Below are 18,066 nucleotides of genomic sequence, written 5' to 3'. Positions count from 1 at the left end.
AGCACAACAATAAGTGCAACAACAGCGAGAAAACATTATTCCCTCACATTTGGTGATGGGTTTTCCAGTTTTTGCGAGAAACAACAATTGAGGCTAGTGCAATAAACAATCAACTCTTCGTTGTTTGCTCGCAAAGCAACGCCAATAGTGTACCCCATTTCAAGAAATTGGTTGAAGTGCCTCACCCTGATTAAATAGACATTTACACAATGATTACACATCATTTATTGGGTGTTGTGTTTTTCATGCCAGTCATTGTACTATAAACTTCCATCTCAAGATTATAACTTCATCAAGTTAAGCACTGACATGAGATTAACGTTGCCAACAACACTTCTTGCATACCCAAGAGTAACTTTTTGCTATCACCCATACTAAAAAATAGAGTTTCTGAGGTGGGAGACCCCCAATCATATAAACCTGTTCCCTGGTTTCACATACTCAGGTGACTATAATGTACAACATGATCAGTGCTTGGTGCACATACCGCATTTTTGAGTGTCAAATTCTAGGCGCAGCTCAAGACATAAAGTCATGCAGGAGACCTGCGACCATGATGTAAACTTGAGAGGACTTATGTCAGTAGGTCATTAGAAATCAACTGGTCACGTCTTGTTCAAAAAATTTAATGCTGACATGTCTGCCAAACAAAAGTACAGAGTCATAAGCAAAGCAATAATTCACAAAAGTCAATAAGAGAAAAGATACAGAATATTCAAATGTTCATGAAATGGTAACTCTTCTTGTATCACTTTCAGCCACTTTTCAGAGTACTTCCAGTGACAAAAGAACTGGAGTCAGTTGATTGGTAGATAATGAAGTCATGCATCTTTTTTAGCTATAAAATAATCGATTACTTTTGTACTGGCTGGCTTTGCTGCTGTTGCTCATTATTTTTTGCCCCTTCTGGGCTTAATTCCTCATTGTGGCTAGTACTTATCGAACTGCTACTTGGGATGTAGTTGTCTTAGGCTCAGTTTCAATTTCTTCTAACTCTGTAATCATTATTCCATTCTCTTTGTGTTCTGTGAGATGGGATGAACAATTAGTTCGCTTTCTGCTTCAAACTGTTTCAGAAGTGCCTTAGTCAAAGCTGGCATTCTTAGCATTTACAATTCTTGTGAGTTGGTTTGATAGGCCTGTATGCCTCCTTTCTCCACAGTATCCTGCTTGAACATGCTCAATACTTAGTCCCATTTTTCATCTGTTCATTCCTGCAATGTGAACATAAGCCTTGCTCCCAAATATTTAAAGATGATTAAGACCAGGTTTTTTTGTTTGTCCACTCTTCATCCAGAGACTGTTTTCGAGCGCCTTACTTGGAGATCAGTTAATCAGTAGACTGTAGTGGAGACTGCTCTGCTCAGAATTTATTCACTGCTCAGTCTTCATAGACTAGTTTTAGCTGGACTTATTTTGCATATGAACACACACTGCTGAATGGATGGAGATTGTCATTTTAGCACTAATTCTTTACATATGTAGTTAATTTGGGCCTACATGTAGTCTTTGTTCTCTCTGCTCATGTTTTTCTATTGCAGGCAAATTAGTATTTAGAAAAACCATTTTATCGGTATTTATACTGTTCTAAAGTGAAACATGCTGCTGCTAATATTCACTTGCAACTGATCTGCTTTTTTCTTTTTTTTATTTATATTCAGAGGAAATATGTATTTTGGCCACAGCAATTTACAGATAGTATCAGATTGGAAAGAGCACACTCATTAACAAAAATGATTAAAACATTAACTTCTAGTATGAGATACAATGTGGACTGGCCTTCCATAGCCACGCCATAGCAACACAAAACAAGTTTCAACAGGCAATACTTAGATTCTAAATTCCCACAACAGGTACCTGACATACCTATTTTGTAATCATTTTTCTCTCATTTGTAATATCATGGTAGCTTTAGCTACAGTTTCATTGACCACCTTCAGTGATATCATCCCAAGTCAAATCAGGAGTTAAGAATGGACAGTAGCAATGCAATACTATAGACAATATAACTTCTTGAGAACAAGCCTGCAGTTTCTAAGACTCAAAGGCCATGAAAGGGAGGTAGTAATTGAGAATAGAATGAGGTGGTGTTGTGACATACATCACATGTTATTCAGTCTGTACATAGGGTAAACTGAGAAGAAATAAAAACTCTAACAACACATGTTAATGATGCTGAAATTCAGTCAGAAATGACCAATCAGTTGGAAAAACCATTGGATGGAGTGGGTATAATCCAGTAAATGTTATAAGATGAACATCAACAAAAATAAAACAATGGTAATAGAGTGTAGTCAAATTACCTTACATGATGCTGAGCACATTAGATTAGGAAATGAGATGCTGAAAATAACTGACAAGTTTTGCTGCCTGGGCAGCAAAAGAACTGCAGATGGTAACAGTAAAGAGGATCTGAAATGTATAGTCTCAGGCATAAAACCTGGCCGCCACAGAGGCTAAGACAGAGTCTTTCACTTAAGGTGGCCAATACGTATGACTGCCCCTCAGAATTAAAAGTTCAGATATATGCATGATCTGGCAACACTGTAGAATCTGGAAGTGTTTTCTTCTTCTCAAGCTGTAACAGCACCGTGTTGCCTTGTGGTAAACATCACACAGTCCAGACACAATGGTGAGTTCAAGTCTACTCCTTCCTCTGTTTTTTAGTCTGCCATAGTAACAGAACAGTTACAGATCTGAACTGCAGAAAGATGAGAACTAAAAGCCAAAGCAGCCTTCGTTTTGCAACCAACTACATTGCCCCAGAGCTGAGGCATTCCTCTCTACCTTACTACACCATTGGTGGCAAGGACAGATAAACTGCAATGTAAATGTGAGATCAGTTGCAGTTTCCACTTGGAACAATGTTTCTGGACTCAAAACCGTAAACTGATAACCTCACAATGCACCTTAAGTGAACTCAGATTATTCAATGGAAATGACACAAAAAATAAAGTGAATTTAGGAGGATAATTCTGAGGCATCCAGGAAGTAACTTGTTGGTCACAGACTTGCCAAACATACTGTGTTGTTTATACTGGTAGCAGGAAGGATGCCAGCCAATGTGTTCCTTGAGCAGGCTGGGAAGTCACTACATCTTGTGTCTCAAGTAAGCAGCTCCCAAGGTCTGGAATACCCAAAGTAATATCAATGAGTCTTATTCGCATTTTTGCAGCTAGGTTTAGGGACTAGAGCATAGTTACTAATAACACTCAGACGCACAGACTGGAACTTAAATGTCATTAATCAATACCTGTCACAATTATTTGTGCTTTTCAGTCTTAAGTATACTGGAGACTAAAAAGCTTATTCACCAGACGTGATTGAAATTTTTGGAGCATCTCCAGTGGTCACACTGAAAACTTTGACTTGGCAATAGACTTTGAAAATATTTTTCTTGAGATCATTGTCATTGGCAGTATCCCCAAATGATAGGCACACAAATGAAGAGAGAACAATGCAGCATTGATTGTGAAACATCCACAGGAGACTTCTAAGCTCCAAATCGAGAAAGGCTACTGTGCAGGAGACCCCATTCAATGACAAACTGTGGGCTCAAAACACCATTGAAATTGAATGTGTGCAGTCGAGTTTGATGCCATCTACTGCTAACACCAAAGGAGAAGCAGTTGTTATCAGAATGTAGCACAAGGAACACTAACAGTAATGTCTAGAATAAGTCATCCTTAAGCAAAACTGTCATTCAGTCTATGAATGCTGAAAGAACAGGTTATCGTCTACTAATTATGATTATAATATATCTGTTGCTGATGCTTTGTCAAAGCAAACAGTGCCTATGTTGAACAGAACCCAAAGTAACAGGGTCACCAAGCTGACTTTGTTATTAATTTAGCCCCTGACATTTTCATATGAACGATGCCTCCAGGCTACCACAATATTCATATGAGAATTATCAAGCTGTACTGCAATGGCACACATGGACAGTCAGTTCTAGAATTTGCAGAGGCTATCCTAACACTGCAGACCATAATGCCAAACTACTACTATGTAGGATTATAGCCCAGACTTAATTTCTGCCTGTGAAAGAATTGCTCAACAGTGGATGAAAAGCATGAACCCCTCTGTCCCGCACACATAATGCAGACCCATTACATGCCAATTAATTGCAGCAAAATGCCCAATGCTTGCATCTTTCTGCAAACAACTTATTGCCAGAGGCTGCCACCCAGTTGTGGAGGCTATAAAGAAGTGTTACAGTCTACTACGATATCATTCTTGCCCAATCCCTAACCGTCACCAAAGCAGCACACCACAAATGTACATTTAATTATTCATAACAAAAATCAACACATTCCATTAACAATACCAAAATAATCATTAAATGGCAGTGTAGGAGAACTCATTAACATTGGTGGTAAATAGAACTGCCATTCGACATAAAGCAAGGAAAAAGACTACCCCATTTGAAAAGGAATAAGCGATGGCATACCATAGCTTACATTCAATTCATAATACTGTTAATATTAATAAAAATTTATTTGCAGCTTCACTCAGTTGTCAGTTTCCTCCTTTTCTGCAAGGGGTTTAGTGTTGCTCCACATATTGAGCAGCATATGTGCCTGCTTAGTGCTCATGAGATAGGTGTGTCATATATTAGATTGAGCTGATTTACAGGTGTTTCGCTTCAGATGTTAGAGGTTTTTGGTTTCATTCTCTGCTTGTTCTTTCTGGAAACTTGAGGTGGTGTAACAGGGCAGGTATTCCTCATCACGCATCAGTGCATAGTGTACACTAGCTTGTGGAGCAATATGAAATAGGTAGAGATTAATCAGAGTTGTCGCCTGTAAGAGGCAATGCCACCAACATACAGTCTGTACGAGATAGAGTTCGTCGTCACCAGTAACATTCAAACCATTTGGACAGCATAATGCCACCACATTACTGAGCACCTGTGCCATTTGTTCACACACTTGTTACTAGCTTGTACTCACTATGATTACAATAAAATTGCTGCTGATACTTTGCCAAGGGAAGTGAAGTGCCTTACAAATGAGAATTTCTACTTTCAGTATGCCCAAGACAGAGAAAATCCAAGATAAGAATAAGTGTTTAAGCAGACTGAGCGAGCAAATGGCACAGTGTCAATATATTTTCTCAAGTTCTTGCAGTTTGATCTTGATTACGTTCCTGATAGTTTTGCACTGACAGGATATTTTAGCTATCATAATATTTGTATGGGAATTATTGAAGTGTTAATTCCCATACCACAGTTAGTAAAATGACTTAAGACTCATTCTGCTGAAAAACATATCTCCAATTCCTTACACAGTAAACTGTGACTGGGAGGAATGCAAGAAAGGAAAAGCTGTTGGATGAAAGAATATAGAGTCACCTGCTTTATGAAACGTTTCCAGTATGGACTACAACATGAATCTGGCTATACTTCTAAACCTTAAAAGTTTTGTTTTCTCCCTTCATACTGACACAGGTGCTCTTATATGAGAGGAGGAAATTAATTATACACTTCTCAGAAAAATGATTTAGCAGGTTACTGCTATCAATTGCAGGAAAGCTCCTTAGTTACCTTTTGTGTAAGGTGTAAATTTTTGTTATCTGATACTACTACATGAGAAGGCTTTTTTGGATCAAAAGAGAATGGGCAGTCTATTACTGGGTAATATTTAGATGGCTAATGACATGATACAAGTTCCACTTGCTCCACTGGATCTGTGAATAAGTCAAGTTGACAACTGAAAGAACATGCAGATAATGATTTCTGCATACTGCATTAAGGGCCATGATATTGTCTTCCTGTTACAGTGTCAGTCGATCAGCCAATACAGCATACCATGGCAGCATTGTCACTGTTTACTGCTGTGTGTCATGAAGCCACTAAGAGGTCTGTCAGAAAATTCGGGAACTTTGACCACAAAATTTTTCATTGCTTACCTTTTATTTATGGTGCATGGTTTCCTTGGAAATACTCTCCTCCACAATTGATACATCGCTCCCAATGCCATGTCCACTTCTGGAAGCAGTCTTAGTACGCCTCATGCTGGATCATGCAAAGTGCCAGCTGTGAACTTTCTTTTATCTTGCCTGTCAATGCAGATCTTCATACTTTCAACTTAGGAAATAAAGTCAACAGGGGCCACATTTGGAGAGTATGAAGGATGAGGCAGCACAGTGATTTCATTTTTTGTGCAGTAGTCACACACCAACAGGGATGAATGTCAGGCGCGTTATTGTGATGCAAGAGACATGAATTGTCTCGCCACCACATTACAGTCCGTTTTCTTCTCTCATTTTCTCGCAAGCTTCCCAAAACCTCACAATAGTACTGTCTAATACCGTTTGTCCCTGTAGCACGAATTCGTGATGAACTAATGCTTCAAAGTCAAAGAAAACTATCAGCATGGCTTTGACATTTGACCTGACCTAACAAGCTTTTTTTTGGTCTTGGAGAACATATCCTGGCTCATTGCGAAGATTGAATCTTGGTCTCAACATCATAACTGTAGACCCACATCTCATCACCAGTTATGATTCTCATAAGGAACAGCTCATTCTCATTTGCGCAATCCAAAAGCTCTTCACAGATTGCGAGGCGATCTTTCTGGTCTTCACTCATGAGCCATGGTACAAACTTGATGGCAACACGATGCATTCCAAAATGCTGTGTCAGGATTTCATGACATGATCTGACTGCAATGTTACATTCTTCTGCAATCTCTCAGTCAGTCTGTCTTCAATTGGCATCCGCAATTTCACTGATGTTCCTGACAGGAGCATTGTGGGTAGACATTGAAGTGCCTCCTGAACAAGGGCTCTTTAACTTCCGTGTGACCATTTTTAAACCACATGAACCATTCATAACACTGAGTATGGCTAAAGCATTCATCACCGTAGGCTTCTTGTATCATTAGGTGTGTCTCTAAAAGTTTTCTTCATATTCACGTAAACTCCAATGCAGACGCGTTGATCCTCTAATTCTGCTATCCTGAAATTTGTAAACTGTGTGACATAATGTTCTACTCAATACAGCACTGAACTATAACTAACAGACATACAACAATGAAACTTTGGGCAGTTACACTTTGAGCAGAGGCATGTGCAGTGATGCCAACCACATTTCACTCCAACACACCACTGTCGCAAAATTATGAATGTTCTGGAATTTTCTGAACAAACGTTGTATGGCACTGATCATGCTTAGTGCCACGATTGTGTAGTGTCATGGTTTGTCATCCTTTTGATTTCTGTTGCATTGAATTAGAGCATGCTGTGCTCATACACAACTTCTGAGTCTTGCCTATTGAATATATATGTCACTTGTGGTTCATCACAATTATAAGTTGTCGATACTTATGAAAAATCATTCATGCCACAAATACCTTCTTGAAACAAAAAAATCCTTTTCTGACATGTTTCACCAAAAGCACACACACACACACACACACACACACACACACACACACACACACTACAAAGTCTTCGAACTGCCTCTGCACCCATCTTAAACCCAAAGTGAAAATAGGTCACAATTTTTCCACTACCCCAACTATTTTACAACATTTAAACAATGGTCATTAGTTTAAGTAAGCAAAATACAATATGTAACTACCAGATAAATACTGTACCAGAATTTAAAATAAGAAAATAACAATAGATGAAGGCCAGATTCACATGGTTCAACTGTGCCCAGTGACTGGTAGCAAACGGCGTGTAACCAGTGTAAGGCCAGGAAATCTTGAGAGTTAACTGTTCTAATCCTGACACAGCCACAAGCTGTTTTTGTAGAATTGTTTCTGGAAGTTTTTGTTATTACTGGAGCATTAGAAAGTGAAGAGAGTTATCTATGAGGTTCCATCGGACCAGTAACTTCCACAGACTGCCGTGTTCTAAAAAAAGCAGGAGAAGGAGTGATTGCATTGTGTGATGTTTACCACTAGACCACAAGCTGATACAGCACTGTTATAGCTCGAGAAGCAGACAACACTTCTTCCGGACACTTCTACACCCAAAGTGCTACTAGATTGTGCATACACCAGACTTTAAATTCTGAGGGGTGGCTGGTTTTATTGGCCACCTTAAGTGAATGACTTGAACTTAGTCTCCGCAGTGTCGCAAGTGGCCAGGTTTGATGCCTAAGACTGTACCATGACAAAGCAAGAAAAGTTTTTCTAAAAAAGAAAAATATGTTAACAGTGAACGAGATTTAAGTGTTGTGAACTCTTTCTTGAAAGTATTTGTTTAGGATGTACTTTCCTCTGGAAGTAAAACTTGCAAAATAAACACTATAGACAAAATGAGAACAGAAGCTTTTGAAATGTGGTGCTGCACAAGAACTCTGAAGATTAGATGGATAGATTGAGTAACTTATGGTGCAATTTGACTGACAGGCTGGATAAATTGATAGGACATATCCTAAAGCACCAAGAAATAATTAATTTAGGAATTTGGTGGTGGTGGCGGCAGTAAAAATTGTAGAGGGACACAAAGCATTCAATACAGAAAGCAGATTCAAATAGATATAGGGTGCAGTAATTATGCATATATGAAGAGATTTGCACAAGATACAATGGCATGGAGATCTGTTTCAAAGCAGTGTTCACATTGACACCTGCAACACAATAGCAAATGAACAGGCTGGAGATATAAGTAAGAAGAACTGAGGTACACAAAGAAAACGAAACAGACACAAATGCTTCAGAGTACTGCAAATGCAGAAACTGACAATCCAAGAAAGCCTCAGAAAAAAATCACTAGATAAAAGAGGAGGAAAGGAATCCTGAGAACTGCAAAGCCTCTCTCACAATGATCCAGGTTTACAAAAATCCAGAATGTACTTCTTTTCTTAAGACACGCTGCTTGGGCACAAATGTGTAACTACCATGCTGGTCAGTTTGAGAGATCTAGTCTGTATAACACTGCTGAACAGCTACATAAACTGCACCATTTAATAATCTAATTGTCATGGCCCACTTTTTGTTAATTTCATCTCGTGTAAAACTGCGAATAACCAGTACATAGAGAAGATTTAGGCAGGAAAACACAAGAATGAGAAATAAATTCCACTCAAATGTACCTGTATCACTACTACTGTGGCCTAATACATTCAGGTATTATAGTGCAGTGCTCTGATAGGGAATTAAAATAGTTATCAGTGATCACAAATCAATTTCATAAACAAACAATTTGTAATCTTTTCTCAACATACATATTTAATTTCAAATACAACAGTGGTATATACATGACAGTACAAAAATATCAAACAGTATTTTAAGATGTACATATGTGTACTATATAAAATAAAATATTAATTTACTCATTTAAGCAGTCAGCTGCTATCAGATCTAACATTTTTACAAATACGTGCAGCTGTTAAAAATAATGATTTGTCTGCTATGTGACACTACTTACTTTCAAACATGAAATTACAGTAAACATGCATGGAAAGCCTAGGACCCAATAATGGTAAAAATATGGAAGAGAATAACTATGAGCTGGCTTGTATATTCAGACTAAAGTAATAAATACAATAAGCTGCCCCGTGTTCATCATTTCACGGTCCAGAACTTAGTGGCGAAAGCATAATCAACATGTTTCCTGTGTGAATGGTGGGTGCAGTTACTGTGGATCTGAAAGAAGAGAAAAACTGTTGGAGTGGGAGAGAGCTAATACAGGGGTAGAAGAGGAAAGAAAAATGGCGCGAGGGAGGGGGGGGGGGGGAGGGTTCTAGCAATACTAACTTTCATCATTAGAGTGAAACATGTAGTTTTTCACAATGAGTGAACAGCAAATGGTTCTGCCATTATTTAAAGACAGTCTGCTACTACAGCTAGAGATTCTATCTGAATTTTTAACACTGAAAATCAGTATCCACTGCCAAAGTAAAAACGATGTACAAAATAAATGTATTAAACTTGTAAAAATCTTCGAAGTTATCTTTTACATAGACTTACTATATAAATTCTGTAAAAAAAGAATTGAGATTTATTAGAAGTAAATGATATATATCCTGTACATACCATCAATTTTCTGAACCATACAAAGACACATTGAACATTACTTGCACAAGACTGATAAAGCAATATTACTTTGCTGATTTTCTTTATTTCAAAGAGGGGATTGGATGAAAGTTAAGAAATGGGTAAAAGTGCACTTAGTGAGAACACTTCAACGTTTTTGCCCCTGTGTTTATATACAATTCACTTAATAATACTGTTACAAGAAAAAGCTTGCTTGAAGGCAATGCTATTACTGAAAAATATTATAGGAAAATGAGTACACAATTGTGTTGTACACATCTTTTATAGAAACTACAAATGTTTACCTTCTATACTTAACTGATACTGAAATGGACGGAATATGTTTCATACAAAGCTCAGACAACAACTTACGTCACAACATATATTCATTGCCCCCATTATTTTATACCAATCAAAGTGGAGAAGAGATTTCACACAGGGACTGTACTTCAATTTTATGTTAATATAAATGGCTGCTGCATTGTAATCTTCAAAACTGCATAAAATAAAAAATAATTGGTGTCTGTTTTCCAAAAAGCAGATTCATTAAAGAATAGAGTCACTATTTTTACAGAAGCTGCATTTATCAAAGTTTACAGACATTATACTTAACGGAACAGGCAGCAGCAAATTCATATTAATTACACTGAAATTAGTTTTTGATGAAATATACAATGGTGGTGAAGTATACTGAAACTGTGCTTACTCATTAAGGTCTTGTACTACTGGAAAATAAAAAAAAGGCATGCCAGTAAACTCAATGTGTTCTTCACAGAATTTATACACACATTGATGATGGCAACCTCATCTGCCACACTAAAACTTAAGACCTTCTCTGCAGCCATATTACTTTCTTTCACTCTTCGGTCTATATAATTCACTGCAGTCAAGTCATCAACTTTGTATATCACTTTGTTAGAAAATTTTGCAGTGATTTTAAGAAATTTTGCAGTGATTTTAAGTGCTAATGTAGTCTTCTTTTGTCAATTTGTTTTTGATCCCAAAAAATGTATGAACTAATCAGAGATCACTGTTATTACTTAGCTACCATTTCTTTCTTTCATACATGTACATTTATTCTATTTTTAGTATTTTAATACAAGTTAATCTGTTTAAAAGCTATCTTAATATGGACTTGTAGATCCAATCTCAACAGTAAGAAAAGTAGTTATATGTAAAATCTGAAACACTCCTGTTAAAAAGTCCTGCAAATATGATTCCCAAACACAAAAATTAAAATGAGATGTGCACCAACTTCTGAACAGTACCCTGAGTAGAATTCTTCTTATACAACTTTGACAATAAAGTGTACACAACAGCGTGTACATTACAGACATCATACATGTTTGTGCGTATGTAATATTATATAATATATGTATATTTTTTTTCTACTAGTGATGTATAATTATTAGACCACAAGTAGTGTAAATTACATAACCAATAGTGAACAAAATATTGGTTATGTTTTCTAGATCAACATAAAGCCCACTGCTGGTTTTGGTTTGACTGATGCCAGCTTTTTGATGATAAAAGAAAAAAAATTGTTTAAAAAATTTGCTGCTTAATGTAGTCCAGCTACATTAGTGTCATAGACATTTTATGCTTTGAGATGCTTTCAAATTACTGTGTGGGCAGCTTTCCTTGGTTCCATGTGATACGCAGACTGTGCAGCCTCTCGTTCCCGCTTCTGTCTTTTGCGATGGACACGTCCTTCTACAAGAAATAATATTCCTGATAAATATAGGAATACTACACCAAGCACAGCCAGAGCGTAAGACCATGAGATTTCATTGTGTTCCCAATTTGGTAACCAGTCACGACCATCTCCTCTTGCCCCAAATATTATTACTGCCAGTGTACCAGAGATAGCTGAAAATAATTAAGTTAACACTGTTAAAATGGTAACTGACAAACTGAAAATATTAGCATCTTTCTTAGATTACGTTTTAGAGTCACCAAGACCACTTATCACAGCTAATTCAGTACCTTAATGAATAACATTTGAAACTGTGTGAAAAGTGTGTATGGACCGTAACATATAGCTAATTACTATCTAATTTGAAACTATCTAAATTGAAATGAAAGATGCACAGTACATGACAGTTGTTTCTCTTCTTTTGAGCAAATGAAGGAAAAAAAGGAGAAATATATTGAAAGCAGTGAAACACTGCAGAAAATAACACAAATTAAAGGTACTATGCCTGAAGGAAGTGAGACTGCTGAGCAAAAAGTCAACTCTTCATATTCCACTGAACTATTCATGAACTAATTTCCTTTATTTATCAGTATGGTAATCATCCAGGTTTTGTTTTTCTCAGTTAACAGTGTTCCAGGATGTCATACACGAGGGGAGTAAACAATGTTCTGAATTGGAAGGAGAACCAATAAGTCAAAGCAACATCACATCCAGACAATACTGGATTTCCTTCAATAGAGCAGGGACTAAAGTAACTATGAAACAAATTTGCAAGTTTCTTTTGTAAATGGAAGTACTGGGTTTCACATACTACTCAGATTTGGTATGCCCACAGTGATAATGGACATTTCCAACACTATGAAGTGGCGGGAGTAAGTCTCATCTGCATTAACAACTACTTAAAAAATAGGACTTCCTGTACATGTACAAGATCATAGTCAGTTTATACAGCACAACAGAAATATTCACAGAAAATTATTTTGTTCATTCACATATAATACAAAAGTTTTTAAATTGGAACTACGATAAAGATGGAAGCTGAAGAATTAATTAAGTAACAATTGTATATTAATTAACATAAAATTCAATTTTATGTTTCTTGTTCAATTATTTTTACTTCAAATTAAAAAGCCCAAATATTCTAAACTTCAAGCTGGGGTAACAAAGCAAAAACTACTCAATACTCCATTACGTTAGTATTCACAGGAAGATTACATGAAAGATGAACTGATAATCAATGCAGGATGTCATTTATCATTAATTTCATTATGTACAGACTGCTACTCACTAGCAGTATAAATTTTTTAAAGCAAGTGCCCATGCTCTCATTAGTTGTGATTTAATTTTTGATGCATCTCCTGTACATCAATCTTATGATCCAGAAATGCATGTAAAGACACACATCAATAAATTTCAGATTAAAAATAAGGCACACAAAATGACTCATTTTTCTAAAATGATCTAAATAATGCCGAGGAATTTGTTAGTGCTTGCTTTTGGGCATCTTGCAAAAAAAGATTTCTAATAGTTCATCAAATTAAATATACAGTAGCATACTACTCCTCTTGGTATGGCTACAGCATTGGTGATTAGTCAATAGAACATTGTACACATTATTATTATTATTATTATTATTATTATTATTATTATTCTTTCCTTTCTCAGACGTTATGTCTGGTTAAAAATGGAAAGTGACGCGGACCATGATCAAGCGTGACTTCCTTTTAACTGTATGGTGTATGTTACATTGCATTTAGGAACTTTCGGGTAATTGAACATGTATCAATAATTACAGACTTCTGTAGTTGTATATATATGTTTGGATGTAGCTGTATTGCGTTGATGCACTGGTGGATATTGTGTGGTATGACTCCTGTAGTTGATAGTATAATTGGTATAATGTCAACTTTATCCTGATGCCACATGTCCTTGACTTCCTCAGCCAGTTGGATGTATTTTTCAATTTTTTCTCCTGTTTTCTTCTGCATGTTTGTTTTATTGGGTATGGATATTTCGATTAGTTGTGTTAATTTCTTCTTTTTATTGGTGAGTATGATGTCAGGTTTGTTATGTGGTGTTGTTTTATCTGTTATAATGGTTCTGTTCCAGTATAATTTGTATTCATCATTCTCCAGTACATTTTGTGGTGCATACTTGTATGTGGGAACGTGTTGTTTTATTAGTTTGTTGTATGGCAAGTTGTTGATGTATTATTTTTGCTACATTGTCATGTCTTCTGGTGTATTCTGTATTTGCTAGTATTGTACAACCGCTTGTGATGTGATCTACTGTTTCTATTTGTTGTTTGCAAAGTCTGCATTTATCTGCTGTGGCATTGGGATCTTTAATAATATGTTTGTTGTTGTGGTCTTCAGTCCTGAGACTGGTTTGATGCAGCTCTCCATGCTACTCTATCCTGTGCAAGCTTCTTCATCTCCCAGTACCTACTGCAACCTACATCCTTCTGAATCTGCTTAGTGTATTCATCTCTTGGTCTCCCTCTACGATTTTTACCCTCCACGCTGCCCTCCACTGCTACATTTGTGATCCCTTGATGCCTCAAAACATGTCCTACCAACCGATCCCTTCTTCTAGTCAAGTTGTGCCACAAACTCCTCTTCTCCCCAATCCTATTCAATACCTCCTCATTAGTTACGTGATCTACCCACCTTATCTTCAGCATTCTTCTGTAGCACCACGTTTCGAAAGCTTCTATTCTCTTCTTGTCCAAACTGGTTATCCTCCATGTTTCACTTCCATACATGGCTACACTCCATACAAACACTTTCAGAAACGACTTCCTGACACTTAAATCTATACTCGATGTTAACAAATTTCTCTTCTTCAGAAACGATTTCCTTGCCATTGCCAGTCTACATTTTATATCCTCTCTACTTCGACCATCATCAGTTATTTTACTCCCTAAATAGCAAACTCCTTTACTACTTTAAGTGTCTCATTTCCTAATCTAATCCCCTCAGCATCACCCAATTTAATTTGACTACATTCCATTATCCTCGTTTTGCTTTTGTTGATGTTCATCTTATATCCTCCTTTCAAGACACTGTCCATTCCGTTCAACTACTCTTCCAAGTCCTTTGCTGTCTCTGACAGAATTACAATGTCATCGGCGAACCTCAAAGTTTTTACTTCTTCTCCATGAATTTTAACACCTACTCCGAATTTTTCTTTTGTTTCCTTTACTGCTTGCTCAATATACAGATTGAATAACATCGGGGAGAGGCTACAACCCTGTCTCACTCCTTTCCCAACCACTGCTTCCCTTTCATGCCCCTCGACTCTTATAACTGCCATCTGGTTTCTGTACAAATTGTAAATAGCCTTTCGCTCCCTGTATTTTACCCCTGCCACCTTCAGAATTTGAAAGAGAGTATTCCAGTTAACGTTGTCAAAAGCTTTCTCTAAGTCTACAAATGCTAGAAACGTAGGTTTGCCTTTTCTTAATCTTTCTTCTAAGATAAGTCGTAAGGTTAGTATTGCCTCACGTGTTCCAACATTTCTACGGAATCCAAACTGATCTTCCCCAAGGTCCGCTTCTACCAGTTTTTCCATTCGTCTGTAAAGAATTCGCATTTGTTATTAATAATATGCTGGCTGTAATATCTGGTGTTTATTGTTTGATCCTGTATTGCAATCGTGAATCCTTCTGTCTCACTGTATATATTGCCTTTTCTTAGCCATGTGTTGGATGCGTCTTGATCGATATGTGGCTGTGTTAGATGATACGGGTGCTTTCCATGTAGTGTTTTCTTTCTCCAATTTACTTTCTTCGTATCTGTTGATGTTATGTGATCTAAAGGGTTGTAGAAAAGGTTATGAAATTGCAATTTGCTAGTTTCTGCTCGTTCTATAAAGAATTTCCTTAAATTGTCTACCTGTCCATAGTGTAGGTTTTTTATGTCGATAAATCCTCTCCCTCCTTCCTTTCTGGTTAATGTGAATCTTTCTGTTGCTGAATGTATGTGATGTATTCTGTATTTGTGGCATTGTGATCGTGTAAGTGTATTGAGTGCTTCTAGATCTGTGTTACTCCATTTCACTACTCCAAATGAGTAGGTCAATATTGGTATAGCATAAGTATTTATAGCTTTTGTCTTGTTTCTTGCTGTCAATTCTGTTTTCAGTATTTTTGTTAGTCTTTGTCTATATTTTTCTTTTAGTTCTTCTTTAATATTTGTATCCAATATGTAATCTTCTTGTTTAGTGTGTTTTCCCTTGACTATGCTATTTTTCTTACATTTTTCAGTTCCAAAAGCCATATTTATATCATTGCTGAATACTTCTGTTATCTTTAGTAATTGGTTGAGTTGTTGATTTGTTGTTGCCAGTAGTTTTAGATCATCCATTTATAGCAAATGTATGATTTTGTGTTGGTATGTTACAGTAATATTATATCAATAATTTGTACTATTTAGCATGTTGGATAGTGGATTCAGAGCAAGGCAGAACCAGGGTGAGTCTCCTTGGTATATTCCACGCTTAATCTGTATTGGCTGTGATGTGATATTATTTGAATTTGTTTGGATATTAAGTGTGGTTTTCCAATTTTTCATTACTATGTTTGGGAACTGTATCAATTTAGGAACTACTTTGTATATTTCCAATATTTGTAGTAACCATGAGTGGGGTACACTATCAAAAGCTTTTTGGTAATCAATGTATGCGTAGTGTAGCGACCTTTGTTTAGTTTTAGCTTGATATGTCTGTAATGGGCTGACAAGGCAGCCAGTCCACAGAGACGGATAGCCGAGAGGGCACACGTACACACATGCCGACTGGCGCGAAGTCTGGAACAGGATACGTGATGAATGTGATAAAGAAAAGAACGTAGCTACTAGAACACTTAACTTTTATATCGTCCTTTGGTATACAGCATTCTTGATGATACAAGTGAGACTCTTTAGATTCATGAAGTAACTAATGGCGCCTTGCTAGGTCGTAGCCATGGACTTAGCTGAAGGCTATTCTAACTGTCTCTCGCCAAATGAGAGAAAGGCTTCGTCAGTGTAGTCGCTAGCAACGTCGTCGTACAACTGGGGCGAGTGCTAGTCAGTCTCTCGAGACCTGCCTTGTGGTGGCGCTCGGTCTGCGATCCTGACAGTGGCGACACGCGGGTCCGACGTGTACTAATGGACCGCGGCCGATTTAAGCTACCACCTAGCAAGTGTGGTGTCTGGCGGTGACACCACAATGTCACCTCTGCATCTATTATCAGTTGCTCTTTACATCCTCGTGCTCCTTTGCAGCAGCCTTTTTGTTCTTCATTTATAATTTTGTTCTGTGTTGTATGTGTCATTAATTTCGGTATTAATATTTTGTATATTGTTGGGAGGCATGTTATGGGGTGATATTTTGCTGGGTTTGCTGTGTCTGCTTGATCTTTAGGTTTCAGATAAGTTATTCCTTGTGTAAGTGTATCAGGGAATGTGTATGGGTCTGCACTGTAACTGTTAAATAATTTAAGATATGAATATAACAGAGGGAAACAATCCACGTGGAAAAAATATATCTAAAAAGAAAGATGATGAGACTTACCAAACAAAAGCGCTGGCAGGTCGATAGACACACAAACAAACACAAATATACACACAAAATTCAAGCTTTCGCAACAAACTGTTGCCTCATCAGGAAAGAGGGAAGGAGAGGGAAAGACGAAAGGATGTGGGTTTTAAGGGAGAGGGTAAGGAGTCATTCCAATCCCGGGAGCGGAAAGACTTACCTTAGGGGGAAACATGTCTGCTTGTGTCTGTATGTGTGGATGGATACGTGTGTGTGTGCGAGTGTATACCTGTCCTTTTTTCCCCCTAAGGTAAGTCTTTCCGCTCCCGGGATTGGAATGACTCCTTACCCTCTCCCTTAAAACCCACATCCTTTCGTCTTTCCCTCTCCTTCCCTCTTTCCTGATGAGGCAACACTTTGTTGCGAAAGCTTGAATTTTGTGTGTATATTTGTGTTTGTTTGTGTGTCTATCGACCTGCCAGCGCTTTTGTTTGGTAAGTCTCATCATCTTTCTTTTTAGATATGTTAAATAATTTAGTTAGATGTGAATGTGTTGAGGTGAACTTCTTTAGCCAGAAATTTGCTATTTTATCTTTTCCAGGGGCTTTCCAATTGTGCGTAGAATTGATTGCTCGGGTGACTTCATGTTGCAAAATTATCACTTCAGGCATTTGTGGTCTCATCTTGTATGTGTCTGTTTCTGCTTGTATCCATCGTGCATGTCTATTATGTTGTACCGGGTTTGACCATATGTTGCTCCAGAAGTGTTCCATGTCTGTTACGTTTGGTGGATTGTCTATTGTAATGTGTGTGTTATCTATAGTCTGGTAAAATTTCTTTTGGTTTGTGTTGAATGTT

General features: G+C 37.3%; 2 protein-coding genes across 2 annotated transcripts in view; one reads left to right on the top strand and one right to left on the bottom strand.

The window, feature by feature from the left end:
* LOC126235311 (uncharacterized) overlaps positions 1-18,066 on the top strand; it is a 306,085-nt gene that overhangs the window by 170,387 nt on the left and 117,632 nt on the right. The gene's annotated exons all lie outside the window — the stretch shown is intronic.
* The window catches only part of LOC126236984 (uncharacterized), a 31,424-nt gene continuing 22,572 nt past the window's right edge, over positions 9,215-18,066 (bottom strand). The window contains exon 4 of the mRNA XM_049946705.1: positions 9,215-11,861. Within this exon, the coding sequence (XP_049802662.1) occupies positions 11,608-11,861 (254 nt within the window). The 3' untranslated portion in view covers positions 9,215-11,607. The remainder of the gene's footprint in view (positions 11,862-18,066) is intronic.

Source organism: Schistocerca nitens, chromosome 2, assembly GCF_023898315.1.
Source record: "Schistocerca nitens isolate TAMUIC-IGC-003100 chromosome 2, iqSchNite1.1, whole genome shotgun sequence".
Taxonomy (NCBI): domain Eukaryota; kingdom Metazoa; phylum Arthropoda; class Insecta; order Orthoptera; family Acrididae; genus Schistocerca; species Schistocerca nitens.
The sequence above is the reverse complement of the archived record's forward strand: the minus strand, read 5'-3'. Positions and strand labels throughout refer to the sequence as shown.